The sequence below is a fragment of the Peromyscus leucopus genome, chromosome 8b (genome assembly GCF_004664715.2).
Source record: "Peromyscus leucopus breed LL Stock chromosome 8b, UCI_PerLeu_2.1, whole genome shotgun sequence".
NCBI lineage: Eukaryota > Metazoa > Chordata > Mammalia > Rodentia > Cricetidae > Peromyscus > Peromyscus leucopus.
Genome location: NC_051086.1, coordinates 91,127,697 through 91,144,463, shown reverse-complemented (window position 1 = coordinate 91,144,463; position 16,767 = coordinate 91,127,697). Strand labels below are relative to the sequence as shown.

Genomic DNA, 16,767 nt, shown 5'->3' with positions numbered 1-16,767 from the left:
GAGTTCTACATCTTGACCCACAGGCAGCAGAAGACTCTGTACCACACTGGGCGTGGCTTGAGCACATGAGACTTCAAAGCCTGTCCCCATAGTGACACACTTCCTCCAACAAGGCCACACCTACTCGAACAAGGCCATACCTTTTAATAGTGCCACTCCCTGTGTGCCAAGCATTTATATACATGAGCCTATGGGGGCCATAGCTATTCAAACACCACACAGGTGGAACACTGGAGCTAATCTAACCTGATTGGTGAGCTTCAGGTCAGTGAGAGTCCCATGTCAAGGAGGCAGACAGCCTTTTGGAGGTTGTATTCTGACCTCCATACCATTTGTGCACCCACACACACACACATTAGAGAGATTGGGGGCTGGTAAAGGAGAGAGAAGAGAGGGGGCAGGATCTTGCTGTGTTGCCCAGGCTAGCCCCAAAGTCTTGGTCTGAAGAGATCCTCCTGCATCAGCCTTCCAAATAGCTAAGACCACCACTGCATTTGATTTTGGAAGCTACTTGTTTATGTTTGAATAGATAATACATTCACCTGTTAAAATTTCAGAAGTTGCCAGGCAGTGGTGGCACACACCTTTAATCCTAGCATTCATGAGGCAGAGGCAGGCAGATCTCTGTGAGTTTGAAGCCAGCCTGGTCTACAGAGCGAGTTCCATGATAGCCAGGGCTACACAAAGAAACCCTGTCTCAAAAAACCAAACAAACAAAAAATCAGAAGTTATCTACTGTGTCATACAAAGTCCCCCCCCCAGGCCTCTCCCCAGGCAAAGGGAGATAAAATACCTCCAAAGGTGACACATACTCAAGCTTCTTTCTCTCTTTGGGCTTCCAGCAAAATCATGCACTGAGTCACTCAGACACTTTCTCTGCTTTCCACAGGATTCTTTTTGGACAGCGCCCATACTGGTGGGTCCTGGACACGGACTACTACAGCAACACCTCGGTGCCCCTGATAAAGCAGTTCCCTGTCACCTGTGAGACTGGACCAGGTGAGAGCCCCAGCCCTCACTGAGGTGGGGTGGATCTCATTCTTCATAGGATGCACCACATCCTTTGTGGATGACGCTGACCTTGAGGGGGCCTGAGGATAGCCATTGCCTCATTCTTTTGTCACAATTCAATTTGTCTTCCATTTAGTACAATTCCACCTTAATTCACGGCAGCAGGGCCTTCCATCGCTAGTTGAGAAATCTAAGAGACATTTCCAGGATTAAAGATACTAGTCCAAGACAGGCAGGGCCACACCCACAGGCAAAGGACTAGTCAGAGTAACTGAGACATAGCCCTGTATCCAGAGAGGCAAGAGAGATTGATAGGAGCCTGAGGACTTATTGTCCCTCCCAGCAGCCTGGCCTAGTGAACATGGCCCTGTAAGCCGACTGTCCCATCCCTTAAGTTACTCGAAGTTTTTGTCTTATTTGGGGGGAGTTGTGTACCAGTCAGCTCTGTCCTGCCAGCTGGCTCCCAAATAACCACACAGAGACTTATTACTAATTACAAATGTGCCAAGCGGTGGTGGCACATGCCTTTAATCACAGCACTCGGGAGGCAGAGGCAGGCAGATCTCTGTGAGTTCAAGGTCAGCCTAGTCTCCAAAGCGAGTTCCAGGAAAGGCGAAAAGCTACACAGAGAAACCCTGTCTCAAAAAAAAAAAAAAAAATCACAAATGCTTGGCTGATAGCTTAGGCCTGTTTCTTTTTTCTTTTAAGATTTATTTATTATTTAATGTACACTGGTGTTTTGCCTGTATATATTCTGTGTGAGTGTGTTGGATCTCCTGGAACTGGAGTTACAAATGTCAACTACCATGTGGTTGCTGGGAATTGAACCCAGAGCCTCTGGAAGAGCAGCCAGTGCTCTTAACTGCTGAGCCATCCCCCTAGCCCCACTGGTACCTTTTTCCAGCACAGCATGTTCATCTTGCTTCTTCCCTGTCTTCCTGAGACTTGTCGTGACTCTGCCCTTCTTCCCAGTGTCCTCTTAGTTGGCTCTCCCGCTGAACCTCTTCCTGCCTAGCTACTGGCCAGTCAGCCTTCTATTAAACCAATCAGAAGGCACCTTGGCAAAGATACATCTTCACAGTATACAAAAAGATTATTCCATAACAGGGTTGTTTCTTTGTTTTGAGGTAGATTCTCAAGAAGGCCAGACTGGTCCTAAACTCACTGTGTAATTGAAGATGACCTTGAACTTCTGATCCTCCTGCCTCCCCGACCCTCCTGAGACAGCAGGCATGCTAGGCTTCTGTGCATGCTAGACAAGTACTCTACCAACTAAGCCACATCCCCGGACCAACCTGCATTTGCTTAGTTACAGCCAGATAGGAATTGTTAGGTCAAATGACAGTTTTGTTTTTGTTTTTTTAAATTAGGAATATCCAATAAGTCTTTCCTAGAAAGTCTCAGTGCTATTGTCCCCTCCTCGGGATCCTCTCCCTGGCCTTCTGCTTGGATATTTAGTCTCAGAGACCATTGGTTTTCACTGAGGACCTACCATGTGCCAAGCCCTGTTCTAGATGCCTGAGATACCTTTGCTGGCAAACAAAGCAAAGATCCCGGACACAGAGCTGCGATTTGAAGGGGGTGTGGTGTGTCAGTGTGATCATAATAAATCAGTAAAGCAGAATATTAGATGATGATTTGAGCGCAAAAAGAAGAAAGGGAAGAGAGAAGGGGAGGTTAAGCAGTTAGGAGCACTGGCTGCTCCTCTAAAAAAAACACCCAGGTTCAATTCCCAGCATCCACATGGCATCTCACAGATGTCTGCAACTCCAGTCTCAGGGGATCCAAGCTTCTATAAATACTTGATGCATATGGTGAACAGACATGCATGCAGGCAAAACACACATACACATAATTTTTGTTTTAAATAGGACAGGAGAGAGAGTTTGCCCATGAGATTTCCTGGAATGCTGACTGGAGTAGAGATGAGAGAGCGGTTGGAAACTCTCCAGAGTCACAATTGTGCAGGGGAAGGGATGTGCTGATGGGCAGATGGAGATGTCCAGTTGTGACTAAATCGTACATGACTCCACAAGGAACTCTCAAACTAGAGATGTCTCTTAATACAGACCAGTTATGGGATACAGGTTATACCTAGGTATAGAGAACAACTTCGACCAAGATGGCTGTCTTCAGCCCAAAGCCATGCCCACAAAAGGCTGAGAGTTAAGGACAACCTACAACTCTGCTCTTAGCAGCTGAAAAACCATTGTTCTGTCTAGGAGGGAGTTTGGGTGGCAGATCTCAGGAATGAGAAACAACTGTAAGTTGGTCAGAGTAGGTCTCATTGAAAAGGTGAAATCTAGGGACTGGAGAGATGGCTCAGCAATTGAGAGCACTGGCTGCTCTTCCAGAGGTCCTCAGTTCAATTCCCAGCAACCACATGGTGACTCACAGCCATCATCTATAGCAGGGTCTGATGCCCTCTTCTGGTGTGCAGGTGTACATGCAGATAGAACACTCACATACATAAAATAAATAAATCTTAAAAGAAAGAAAAGGTGAAATCAGTCAGGCAGTGGTGGCGTATGCCTTTAGTCCCAGCACTCAGTAGGCAGAGGTAGTCCATCTCAGCGAGTTCGAGGCCAGCCTGGTCAACAAAGCAAGTTCCACAGTGCTGAGGGCTACACAGAGAATCTCTGTCTGGACAAAGACAAAAACAGAAAGAAAAAAAGAGCTAGGCGGTGGTGGTGCACGCCTTTAATCCCAACACTGGGGAGGCAAAGGCAGGCAGAGCCAGCCTGGTCTACAGAGTGAGAGCCAGGATAGGCACCAAAGCTACACAGAGAAACCCTGTCTTTTTTTTTTTTTTTTTTTTTTTTTTTTTTTTTTTTTGGTTTTTTGAGATAGGGTTTCTCTGTGTAGCTTTGCGCCTTTCCTGGGACTCACTTGGTAGCCCAGGCTGGCCTCGAACTCACAGAGATCCGCCTGGCTCTGCCTCCAGAGTGCTGGGATTAAAGGCGTGCGCCACCACCGCCTGGTGAGAAACCCTGTCTTGAGAGAGAGAAAGAGAGAGAGAGAAGGAAAAAAGAAGAGAAAGAGAAAAGAAAAGCTGAAATCTGAGTCAAGACTTCAAAAGACAAGGGAGCTGACCAAAGAAATTATGGGAGAAGAGAATGCCTGATACACAGTGTGGCCAGAGCAGAGTGAGAAGAAAACTAGGAGGGAACTGATGGTGGGCAGATGTGTAATATGTGCACCCAGTGTCCTGACTCCCGTGCAGTCTCCAGACTGTCCGAAACTACAAGAGCGGTGGATGACCTCTCTGGCTTTGCTGGCCACTGTACTGCCAGATCCCTTCACAATGCTTGGCTCATAGTAAGAATTCAGTTTGTTAAATACTGAATTATAGATAAACGAGTGGATAGTAAGAAGGATGGATAGTTAGATGAAAGGCATAATTAATGGATGGCTAATGGATGGATAGATGTGTGGATGGTACCTTGGCACTCTCTCAAATGGACACCTTTCCATCTTTAGTCCATTCATCTTTTTCCTGCTATTTAGGGAGTCCTTCTGGCCATGCCATGGGCGCAGCAGGTGTCTATTATGTGATGGTCACTTCTGCCTTGGCCATACTTCGTGGAAAGAAAAAGCCAACATATGGATTCCGGTAAGAACACACCACTGGGCACATGGGTGAGCAAGATGTTGCACACTCTGTAGCTGACAACAGTGTTGTTCTTCCTCCCCCAGCCAATTCTCACACTAACAGTCAGCACTAGTAAGAGTCATAGCACTTCTGTGAGTTAACATGGGACTCACGGAATGTTAGGGCCAGAGGAATCCACTAGAGTAGCCCTGGATTTAGACAACTAAAGCTTACCACCATGGACAGGAATTCGAAAGATCATCTAGAGCATTGACTCTCAACCTGTGGGTTGTGACCCTGTGAGACCAAGGATCAGATATTTACCTTAAGATGTATAACAGTAGCAAAACTACAGTTATGAAGTAGCAACAAAATAATTTTATGGTTAGAGGACCACAACATGAACTGTATTAAAGGGTTGCAGCATTAGGAAGGTTGAGAACCACTGATCTAGAGAGAGTGGCAGAGCTTAGACTAAATTATTTTATCCATTCATCTATGGGTTTGGATCCGGTATTCAAGAGGGACTTTGTGAATATTGTCTAACTACTATCACTGCGCTATAGCCCCAGCATTTAGGAAAAAACAAGTCAGGTGGTAATGGTGCAGGGCTTTAATGTGGGCAGGTGAATCCAGCATGGCCAGAGCTACACAGAAAAACCCTGTCTTGAAAAGCAAAACGAACAATGTCCCTTGTAGCCAGAGACTTCCTGCCTTGCCCACAGTCAGAACAAATCCTTGTCACCCTCCAGTCCCACAGCCGCTCAGACCCAACCAAGCAAACACAGAGACTTATATTGCATACAAACTGTATGGCGTGGCAGCTTCTTGCTAACTTTTTATATCTTAAATAACCATTTCTAGAAATCTATACTTGCACGTGCTTGTGGCTTACAGCATCTTCACATGCTTCTTGTGCTGGCGATCTGGCAGCAGTCTTTGCTCCTGTCCTTTTATTTCTCCTCTCTGTTAGTCCACTATCTTCCTGCCTACCACAGCCGATCAGGTTTATTTATTGATCAATCAGAACAACTTGACATACAGACCATCCCCAGCACAGCCAAGTGCAGACATCTCAGACCCTGCACTCAGCCATGGTCCTAATCATCCTCTATGCGGACCTGCTGGGTAACGCCACAAAGAACCAAGAAGGGCTCCCACAGACATACAGAACATCCACAGCAGTCTTTTTTGTATTAACCTGGAGTCATCTCATGGGTTAAAATAAACAGACATGAGATGTTCCTAACGTGGGGCCCCTAGGTATACAGTTAGAGTGTAAATCCTTAGTTATCAAACAGATAATAATACTAATAATAAATTATTGTATTATATTATAATTACATAATATATTATAATTAATATAATAATAAAATATTAATAATAAATTAAATCAAAGTGTTTTTTAAAGAAAAAAATCACATAAGCACAGTCTTAGTTACTTTTCTATTGCTTTGATGAAACACCATGACCAAGGAAACTTAGAGAAGGAAGGGTTTGGGGCTAGGTTCCAGGAGAGGAGTCCATCCACGGTGGCAGAGAAGCATGGCAGAGGGAACAGCTGAGAGCTCAGTCTCAACATGGCTCCAGTCTTTAAACCCCGCCCCCACTGACGTACTTCCTCCAGCAAGGCCACACCTCCTAACCCTACCCAAACGGGGCCAGCAGCTGGAGACCTAGTATTCAAATGTCTAAGAACACAGGGGAGATCTTACTCACACCATAACAAGCATCATGCATTTTTGAGCTTTTGAGCAGGACTCCCAGTTTCTAAAAGTTCCTCTGATGGCGCCTCAGTTTGCCAGGCTCCTCTGTCCCCACACGGGCTGCTGTCTTTGGTGAGGGATCGGCATCTGGGTTCTCAAGTGGTTGCCTATTCTCTTGCAGGTGTCTGAAGGTCGTCTTGTGGTTGGGATACTGGGCTGTGCAGCTGAACGTCTGTCTGTCCCGGATCTACCTTGCGGCTCACTTTCCCCACCAGGTTGTGGCTGGAGTCTTGTCAGGTATCGTGGACTCCTCCCCTACCCACTTCCTATTTCTTCTGGCTCTTCCTTGCTCAGCATGGCCTCCTCCATGCTGTCAGCCTTGCAGTGGTTTCAAAGTCAAGGGGGCGGGGTTAGAAGCTAAGGAAGGGCTTGGTCCCTAAACCAGCCTGAGGGCCTGAATTTGTTCCCATCATGCACTTAAAAAGCAGTGCGTGCCTGTATTCCAGAGCTGGAAAGCAGAGACAGGAGGATCCCCGGGGTTCACTTGGTGAGCCCCAGGTCTCAGGGGCAGACCATATAAAACAAACAAACAAAACCAGTAAGGTGGCTGGGCGGTGGTGGCACACACCTTTAATCCCAGCACTCGTGAGGTAGAGGCAGGCGGATCTCTGTGAGTTCCAGGCCAGCCAGGACTGTTACACAGAGAAATCCTGTCTCAAAACCAGATAGATAGATAGATAGATAGATAGATAGATAGATAGATAGATAGATAAATAGACAGACAGACAGACAGAGCCTGGCAAATGAAAATATGCTTGTAGAAGTTATGCCACACAACAAATTTGGGGTTGTTTTGACTAGAGAGAATAATGTCATCAACTGTGTGACCGAGGGTTTAAATTAACAGCTGAATAACTTCCGTGGAAGGAACTGAGACCAATAGATGGTTTGATGAGATGGCTCAGTGCGGTAAGACATTTGCTACCAAGCCTGACGCCCTGAGTTTGAGCCTGGGACCCACATGGTAGAAAGAACCAACTCCTGTAACATGCCCTTTGACCTCCACACAGGTGCGATGTCACACGTATGCCTGCCCACACATGTACAGACATACACATACCCCATAACTAAATAGATGTAGTGAAATTTAAAAGAAATAAAAGAGGACAAGTCTATCAAAACTGAATGAATGGGCTTGTCTGGCGGGAATGCACTCCGTCCCTGAGTATATGCAAGAAGAAACAGGACCCACCACACACAACAGGGAACTCAGATTCAACGGGAAGATGTATGTGACGCTATTCTTTCATCTGAAAGACACTATGTTGTATCTTTACACTCTCCGCTTTGGTGTGTGATTTAATTTCACCCGGTGGGATGATGGCCTGTTACCCGTTGCCACCTCTGTTTCTCACGGTGCTTTTTCCTGCACAGGCATTGCTGTGGCTAAAACTTTCAGCCACATCCGGAGCATCTACAATGCCAGCCTCAAGAAGTACTGTTTGATCACCTTCTTCCTCTTCGGTTTCGCGCTTGGATTTTACGTGCTGCTAAAAGGGCTGGGGGTGGACCTCCTGTGGACTTTGGAGAAAGCCAAGAGATGGTGTCAGCGGCCTGAATGGGTCCACCTCGACACCACACCGTTTGCCAGCCTCTTCAAAAACCTGGGGACCCTCTTTGGGTTGGGGCTGGCCCTCAACTCCAGCATGTACCGGGAGAGCTGCAAGGGAGAACTCAGCAAGTCGCTCCCCTTCCGCCTTGCCTGCATCGCGTCTTCCTTGGTCCTCCTGCACCTCTTCGACACTCTGAAACCCCCGTCCCAGAGCGAGCTGATCTTCTATGCTCTGTCTTTCTGCAAGAGTGCGGCAGTTCCCTTTGCATCCGTGAGCCTTATCCCCTACTGTCTAGCCCGGGTTCTGGGCCAGACTCACAAGAAGTCTTTGTAAGGCGTGGGGAGTCTTTGGCATTTAAAGTCAATGACCATGCAAAGGATTGGGGGCTACCAAGGCCAGAGGTGTTCACACAGCCCTGGTAACCCTGTCTTTCTTTGCTATCTTAACCAAATGCTCCAGGGCTGTTTGAGAAACCCTTGAGTGCTAGAAGTTGGGTTATTCTGGGATTTTCCCTGAAAACCTGTTTGCCATTCTCCCATCAGATATAGAAGAGCAAGCCCGGGCCGGAGATCCTGACTGAGAATTCTCTCCCTGTGCAGAATCTTCCCAGCTGGGAAAAGGGCACAGTACATTTGCTAGGAAGAGAAAGAAGTAGGAGGCGGGGAAGTGTTGCATGCATGAGCAAACCACAGGCCAGCCCGGGTCTAAAAGGCTTCAGTTCCGTCTGAGTCTTTAGACGACAGGACACGCTTGATAATGGTAGACCAACTTCAAGTGTGATGAGCAGTCAGCTAAAGGCAGCAGCTCTGCTTCCGGCTTTTCTGGTGCTTGAGTTCCTGGATGGCCGTGGTCACTGCACGAGTCAGAACATTCAGGCGTCACCAATTTCTCTGTCTCATCACGTCTGTCTCCTCAGTCTACGTCTGCATTCCCTCGAATCCTCCACTGGTTCCCTGCGCCTGAGGCTGGACCCTCAGATGTCCAGCAGGCGACTATGTGGTGGTGCTTTTTTGTAGGGTTAAGTTAAACTCTGAAATCTTGAGCAACAGGGTGAGGGAGAGCCAGGATGCCTCTCTCCAGAAGGTCACTCCGATGTTACTTTTGATTCCTGGAGCAGAAACAGGACTCCTTTCTCTAGCCCACGCCAGCCAAGAACTCATTCTTAGAGGAACAGCCAGCTCCAGCCTTCTCTGATCTGCAGAGTATAATTTCAAAAAGAAAAAATGCTGTAGCTATTTATTCAAAATTCCTTTTTTGCTATGAATTCTCACCTACACCAAGCACCCTGTTCCTAACATCATTGATAAGAAAACTACATGTGTGCAGTATTTTATTAAAGCAACATTTTATTTAAGAATGGAATCTTGCTTATTACTCTATTTTATTTTGTTTTTATTATTTGTCTTTTTTCTTTTATGTAGATGGGTATTTTGTCTGCAAGTATGTCTGTACACCGTGTGTGTGCCTGGTGCTTACAGATGGCAGAAGAGGGCATCAGATCTTCTAGGACCAGGGTTACAGTTGTGAACTGCCGTGTGGGTGCTGGGAATTGAACCCAGTCCTCATAACACATGTAAAATTGTCGAGCATAGCAGTATACATTTGTAATACCAGCAATGGTGTGATGGGAGGTGGAGACAGGTTGAACCTTAGCTTGGCTTATGAGGTGGGGTTCCAGGCCAATGAGAGATCCTGCCTCAAAAGGTGGAAGATGCTTAAGAAACAACATATGAGGTCACACACACACACACACACACACACACACACACACACACACACGCAGAGAGGGAGAGGGAGAAGGGGAGGACATGGTAGGAAAAGAGTTTTATTACGAGCTAAGAGGAGCTTTAGGACCATCTTCCTGGGAGGCGATTTCAGGGCACTTTATATAGGAAACAGTGATTGCAGATTGATGGGCACACAGCTGGAGATTTGTATTCAAATGACACCCATCTAATCACCAAGTAAGATGCTTTTCAGTTCTGCAGACCTCAAGAACAAAGACAGTTGAGCCTAGTAGCACAAGCCTTTAATCTCCACCACTCAGGAGGCTGAGGCAGGAGGATTGTTGGTTCAAGACCAGCCTGAGCTGCAGAGCAAGTTCAAGGCCAGGCTGAACGACTTAGTGAGACCCTGTATCAAAGTGAAAGAAGTAACAGGGCTGGAGAGATGGCTGCTGACATGCTATACAACGGACGGGCTCAGGTGGGGCAGGGTATCTCCCCGCAGGCTCGCTCGCTGATCGCTAAATTCACCTGATGACAATTACTGTGTCAGACAAGGGTCGGGTGAGGTGAAATGGGCAGGCAGGCCGACCACATGCTGGCCTCGGTGCTGAGTTTCAGAACTACAAAGATAGCGTTGGCCAAGACTGCGTCCCGGTTACCAGACCACAGGTCAGCAAGACCTCTTCTGGGATCAGATTGCGACTTCAAGGAGGGTGGGGCTGCGCCCGCTGCCAAGTGAGTGTGTGAGTGGGTGGGGCAGGACAAGACTAGTGACCTGCCGTCACCAGGGTTGGAGTTATAGGTAAAGAAAGCCAAAGGCAGCTCCAGGTACCCAGGAATGCTCAAGGAAGCAAGTTTCTGTTAATTTCTTTCTTCTTGATTCACAGTGGCACCTCCAAAGCCTCCCCCTGCTCCCTCACCACCACAACCCTGCATTGCCTGAGGCAAGACTGATTGCCCCAGACTCCTGGAATGTGTTTATTTCAGGACTTTTTTTTTTTTTCTTCCTACTAGTCTGGGGTTCTTCAGCTGGGGCCTAAGCCTGTCAGAGACTCTAATCGTCCCAGGAAAAAGGGTGTTGGTTCTCATCTGTCTGATCGAACCCCACAACTCAAGCTAGGGGCCCACGCTTGATGCTCCAAACTCTGGTTCCTTGCCAGAGGATCCTAGCAGTATGTGAAGCCCCCAGATTTCCAGTTGTGCCGCTGAGGAGCAGAGCAGCCCCAGACAACAATCATTAGCATGCTATGTGAGTTACCTTTCCGGTTAGCTGCGTCCTCTTCACATCACTGGGGAAGTTCCTATCATTTAACCTCCCATTACTTGTGCTTAGACACAGAGGGGCTGAGGAGCTAGACGCAATGGTGGGGCCAGTTTAACAATCAGGCAATCCAAGCGGGGCGGTGGTGGCAGCACACGCCTGTAATCCCAGAACTCGGGAGGCAGAGCCAGGCAGATCTCTGTGAGTTCGAGGCCAGCCTGGGCTACCAAGTGAGTCCCAGGAAAGGCGCAAAGCTACACAGAGAAACCCTGTCTCGAAAAAAATCCAAAAAAAAAAAAAAAAAAAAAAATCAGGCCATCTTGACACTAGAGAGATGGTCCCGTGGTTAAGAGCACTCACTGGCTGCTCTTCCAGAGGACTCAGATTCAGTCCCCAGCACCCACATTGGTGACTCACAACTTCCTGTAACTTCAATTGTAAGGAATCCTCTTGTGGCCTTCCTGGGCATCTGAACATGCTCCACAGGAGGGGATTCATGGGTGGTACTTGGTCGGCTGGAACCTCCAGCTCACTCCTGATTGCTCTGCAAAGCCCCATTCCTCTCTCCCCAAACCCCACCCTCTCAGAGAATCTTCAACAAAGAAAAGGCACCAAAAAGCCCAGTTCTGCATTCTTGGTGGCTGTGGCAGCTCCTCCCCTGACGTTGCCAGCAGCCCAAGTCCCCACCTAAAGCGGTCAGCTTTTGACCACATTTAGGCACAAACCCAGCTTGTGGAGGACACATCATCACCCCCTCGCCTACAGGGTGTATAAACTCCCTGCTTTAGTTTGGCCACATGACTTCTCCAGCCCTGATCTCTGGGGCTAGGGGCCTCACCCTGGAGATGCTTTGCTCAAATAAACCTGTTCTTTTACTTTTTCAGCTCAGCTTGATCGAGCTTACTGCGTCAGCAGAGAAACATATCACATTACAGAAAAACCTATTAGTACTGTAACCTGTAAACTGTTAAAAAAAAAAAAAAACAACCACAACAGCACATGGCTGGGGAGGTTGTAGGCCATGAGGAGTGACCCTATTATTGTTTTGCTAAGTGATCATGTCATCAGACTGCCTTTGAAGTATTTATGTTTATAACCATAGATCTGTGCTGCTGTCAGCCTTGGCCAGGGAAATTTCTTTTGCAAGGGGCACCACTTAACAGAGACTTATATATAACTAGTCAAAGTGCTAAGAATAAATGACTGTATGTAAATTGTCTATATTTGTAAGTAAATAGTGTCATGTCACAATACTGGTTGGTACACAAAAAGTAACTATGTGTTGTTATGGACTGAATATTTGTGCCACCTGTAATGATACAGCACACGGGAGGCCTTGGCAGCTTGGGCCAAGGTGCCCCGGTGGGTGATGGAGACACACCATGCAGATGCAGCGGCAGGCAGCGTGGAAGACTTCAAAGTTACTCATGCCATGCAGAACAGCATCCATGTGGAGAGTTTATTATAAGAAAGAGAGAGAGAGCTGGGCGGCGGTGGTGGCACATGCCTTTAATCCCAGCACTCGGGAGACAGAGCCAGGTAGATCTCTGTGAGTTCGAGGCCAGCCTGGGCTACAGGGTGAGTTCCAGGAAAGGTGCCAAAGCTACACAGAGAAACCCTGTCTCGAAAAACCAAAAAAAAAAAAGAAAAAGAAAAAGAAAAAAAAAGAGAGAGAGAGAAGGAGAGAGGGAGAAAGGGAGGGGAAAGGGGGAAGTGGAGGTGGAGGTGGAGGTGGAGGTGGAGGTGGAGGTGTGCACACCTCATGGCAAGAAAGGGAGGAAGAGGAAGAAGAAGGGAGGATCCTTAAAGGAGGCTTTATGTCAGAATGCAGGGCAGGTCCCCAAGGGGTGGACCAGAATGCCAACACCACCCCAAAACTCATATGTTGAAGCCCTAGCCCCTCAGTGTGATGGTATTTGGAAATGAGTTTAGTAAGTCATGATATAGATGGGCCTTGTTATAAGCTTATTGGTGGACACACCAGAGAGCTTGCTCTCCTTCTGTACCAGGTGCAAACCAAGAAAAAGCCCTCACCAGACCTGACCAGTTTGATATATGAATGATAAAAAGAAAAAGAAATAAAAAGGAAGGACATGACTGCTCCTAGGTATGGTGGAGGAGAAGGTTTATTGTAGATAAAAAGGGAGAGAGTGTCAGAGACAGAGACATCTGGGAAAGGCCAGAATGGACATGACCAGACTGAGCTGTGCCACGTGAGGAGAAGGGGGAGGGGGAGGAGTCTCCGATGAAGAGGGGCATCCTGGGCCAAGAGACTGGCATAGCCAAAATAGCTGAGTTGTATAGAGCCAGCGGAGCTGCAGGGAGGGAAGCCCAGGCCAATAGCTGGGCTGGAGAGAACAGGGTAGGGGACTGGGTGTATGCCAGCCAGGAGGGCCTTGTAACTGCAGAGACTGAGGGGTGCTGGGAGAACCTGGTGGCCAGCATCTGCTTTGATATATTAATGGAACCCCAGTTAGCTGTTTATCCCAGGTTTGAGAAGATCCCCTGACCTTGGGCTTCTGGCTGTGGAGGAACTATGAAAACCTAACTTCAGTTAAGTCCACTAGTCATATTTTGTCATAGCAGCTCAAGATGACTAGGATAACTGTAATTAATGAGGCAATTCCACATAATTTATCTGGTAATCAAGAGAGGTTTATTTCTGGGATAACTTACAGTCAATAGAGGTTGGTTACAGGATCCAAGAGAGGTGAGGTACCATCCAGTGGAGAACTCTGGCTTGGTCTCCCATCCAGCTTTCAGGACTATGAGGTATTCAGAAGGGGCCAGCTCGTAGCACCTCCAGTCTTAAGGGGCTCCCTCTTGGCCACGCCCCGGTGGCAGGTCATAGCAGGTGTGGCAGTTATCTGCCGTCACTCTGCCACTCTAGCGGCAGTGTTTCAAGGTCAAAGCTGGAACAGCTACCCACTACAGACTAGTGCCTGGGAGAACTCCTAGGTGAATGTGCGGGACAATTTTCAATGAGTTCATTGTTGGTAGTGGTGCTATTGGTCCCTCTTTTCAGTTTGTGTAAATTACATAAAGTCCGAGTTCTTTTGTGTGGTTAAAAAATGATAATAAAAATAACAGAAGGCCATAGTGGCAATACCGTTAGTCCCAGCACTCAGGAGGCAGAGGCAGGTAGATCTCTGTGAGTTCAAGGCCAGCCTGGTCTACAAATCGAGTTTCAGGACAACCAGGGCTACACAGAGAAACCCTGTCTCAAAAAACCAAATCAAACAAACAAACAAAAAAGGACTGGGCAGTGGTGGTGCACGCCGTTAATCCCAGCACTCGGGAGGCAGAGGCAGGTGGATCTCTGTGAGTTTGAGGCCAGCCTGGGCTACAGAGTGAGTTCCAGGACAGGCACCAAAACTACACAGAGAAGCCCTGTCTCAAAAAAAACAAAAAACAAAAACAAAAAAGGGGGGGGGGCTGGAGAGATGGCTCAGCGGTTAAGAGCACTGGCTGTTCTTCCAGAGGTCCTGAGTTAAATTCCCACCAACCACATGGTGGCTCACAACCATCCGTAATGAGATCTGGTACCCTCTTCTGGCCTGCAAGCATGCATGTAGGCAGAACACTGTATACATAATAAATAAATAAATCTTTAAAAAAAAAAGGAAGAAAAAAAATTTAAAAAAACGATACAACTCACATAGCATGAAGTACACTCATTTAAAGTATACAGTAGAAGCTGGGGGTGTGTGTAACTCAATAGTAGAGCACTTGCCCAGCATGCAAAAAATAAAACAAAATAATTTATTTTAATGTAGAGAGTTTCATGGGTAAAGATGCATGCCACCTGTTGGGTCTCAAACACAGACAAATGGCTGACTAAGGTGCTTGTTAGCAGAGCCTTAATTGCCCCCTTAACCATGAACACTCCAGCCGGGCTGGGCTGGGCTTCCCTCCCCAGAGCTCCCCTGGCCCTAGATAACTCAGCCTTTTTGGCTACTCCACTCTCTTGGCCTCCTGCTCTCTTGGTCCTGGCTCCTGGCTTGGTCTCCTGGCTTCATGGCCTTCCCATTCCCCTTTCCCCCTCTCCTCACATGACTCTGATCCTGCAGGCAAGGTCCTATCTGGCCTTTTGCAGATACCTCTTCCTCTTACACTGTTCCACATATCTATAATAAACTTTCTCCATGCGTCAGGAGTAGTTATGTCCTCCTTTTTTATTTCTTCTTTTCATTCACCACCAAGCTGGAGTTCAATCCCCAATCCCCAGGACCCACTCCTGCTGGTTGTCCTCCGATTTCCTTAAACAGGGCATGGCATGTGTGAGCCCACACATACACACACTAAATACATTCATGTAAATTTTCTTTGTTGTTTTGTTTCAAAACAGGGTTTCTCTGTGTAGAGCTTTGGAACCTGTCCTGGAACTCACTCTGTAGCCCAGGCTGGCCTCGAACTCACAGAGATCCGCCTGACTCTGCCTCCTGAGTGCTGGGATCAAAGGCATGTGCCACCACTGCCCAACTAAATATAAATTTTTTTTAAAGAATTAAAAATAAAACCTACAAAGGTGGCATCTTAGTTGGAGTTACTATTGCTGTGATGAAACATCATGACCAAAGGCAACTTGGGGAGGAAAGGGTTTATTTCACTCACAGTTCCATAGAACTTCTCAGCACCCCATGGAACCTTCTCAAAAATTGACCACATGCTTGGTCACAGAGCAAATCTCAACAGATACAAAAACATTGGAATAACCTCCTGTAGCTTATCGGACCACCACGCCTTAAAGTTAGATTTCAACAACAACAAAAATTATAGAAAGCCTACAATCTCATGGAACCTGAATAATGCCCACCTGAAACACCAATGGGTCAAGGAAGAAAGAAAGAAAGAAATTAAAGATTTCCTAGAATTCAATGAAGATGAAAGTACAACATACTCAAACTTATGGGACACTATGAAAGCAGTGCTCAGAGGAAAATTCATAGCTCTAAATTCACACATAAAGAAGACAGAGAAATCTCATACCAATGACTTAACAGCACAAACTGAAAGCTCTAGAACAAAAAGAAATAAACTCACCCAGGAGAAATAGATGCCAGGAAATAATCAAATTGAGAGCTGAAACCAATGAAATAGAAACCAAGAGAAAAATACAAAAAGTCAATGAAACAAAGAGTTGGTTCTTTGAAAAAATCAACAAGATAGACAAACCCCTAGCCAAATTAACCAAAAGGCAAAGAGAAAGCACCCAAATTAGCAAAATCAGAAATGAAAAGGGAGACATAACAACAGACATTGAGGAAATCCAGAGGATCATCAGGTCATACTTCAAAAAATGTGTACTCCACAAAATTGGAAAATCTGGAAGAAATGGACAATTTTCTGGATAGATACCACATACCAAAGTTAAATCAAGACCAGATAAACTATTTAAATAGACAAATAACCCCTAAGGAAATAGAAACAGTCATCAAAAGTCTCCCAACCAAAAAAAGCCCAGGACCAGATGGTTTCAGTGCAGAATTCTACCAGACTTTCAAAGAAGAACTAATTCCAATACTCTTCAAATTGTTCCACACAACAGAAACAGAAGAAACATCACCAAACTCTTTTTATGAGGCTACAATTACCCTGATACCTAAACCACACAAAGATGCAACAAAGAAAGAGAATTACAGACCAATCTCCCTCATAAACATTGATGCAAAAATACTCAACAAAATATTGGCAAACTGAATCCAAGAACACATCAAAAAAATTATCCACCATGACCAAGTAGGGTTTCATCCCAGGGATGCAAGGATGGTTCAACATATGAATATCTGTCAATGTAATACACCATATAAACAAACTGAAAGAAAAAAACCACATGATCTTCTCATTAGATGCTGAA

The 16,767-nt window shown here is 46.5% G+C and overlaps 1 protein-coding gene across 1 annotated transcript in view; it reads left to right on the top strand.

Moving 5' to 3' along the window:
• Positions 1-9,284, top strand: part of G6pc1 (glucose-6-phosphatase catalytic subunit 1) — a 13,154-nt gene extending 3,870 nt beyond the window's left edge. Inside the window, exons 2-5 of the mRNA XM_028856877.2 lie at positions 890-999; positions 4,519-4,624; positions 6,491-6,606; positions 7,744-9,284. Coding sequence (XP_028712710.1) covers positions 890-999; positions 4,519-4,624; positions 6,491-6,606; positions 7,744-8,255 — 844 coding nt within the window. The 3' untranslated portion in view covers positions 8,256-9,284. The remainder of the gene's footprint in view (positions 1-889; positions 1,000-4,518; positions 4,625-6,490; positions 6,607-7,743) is intronic.
• The last annotated feature ends 7,483 nt before the right edge of the window (positions 9,285-16,767 follow it).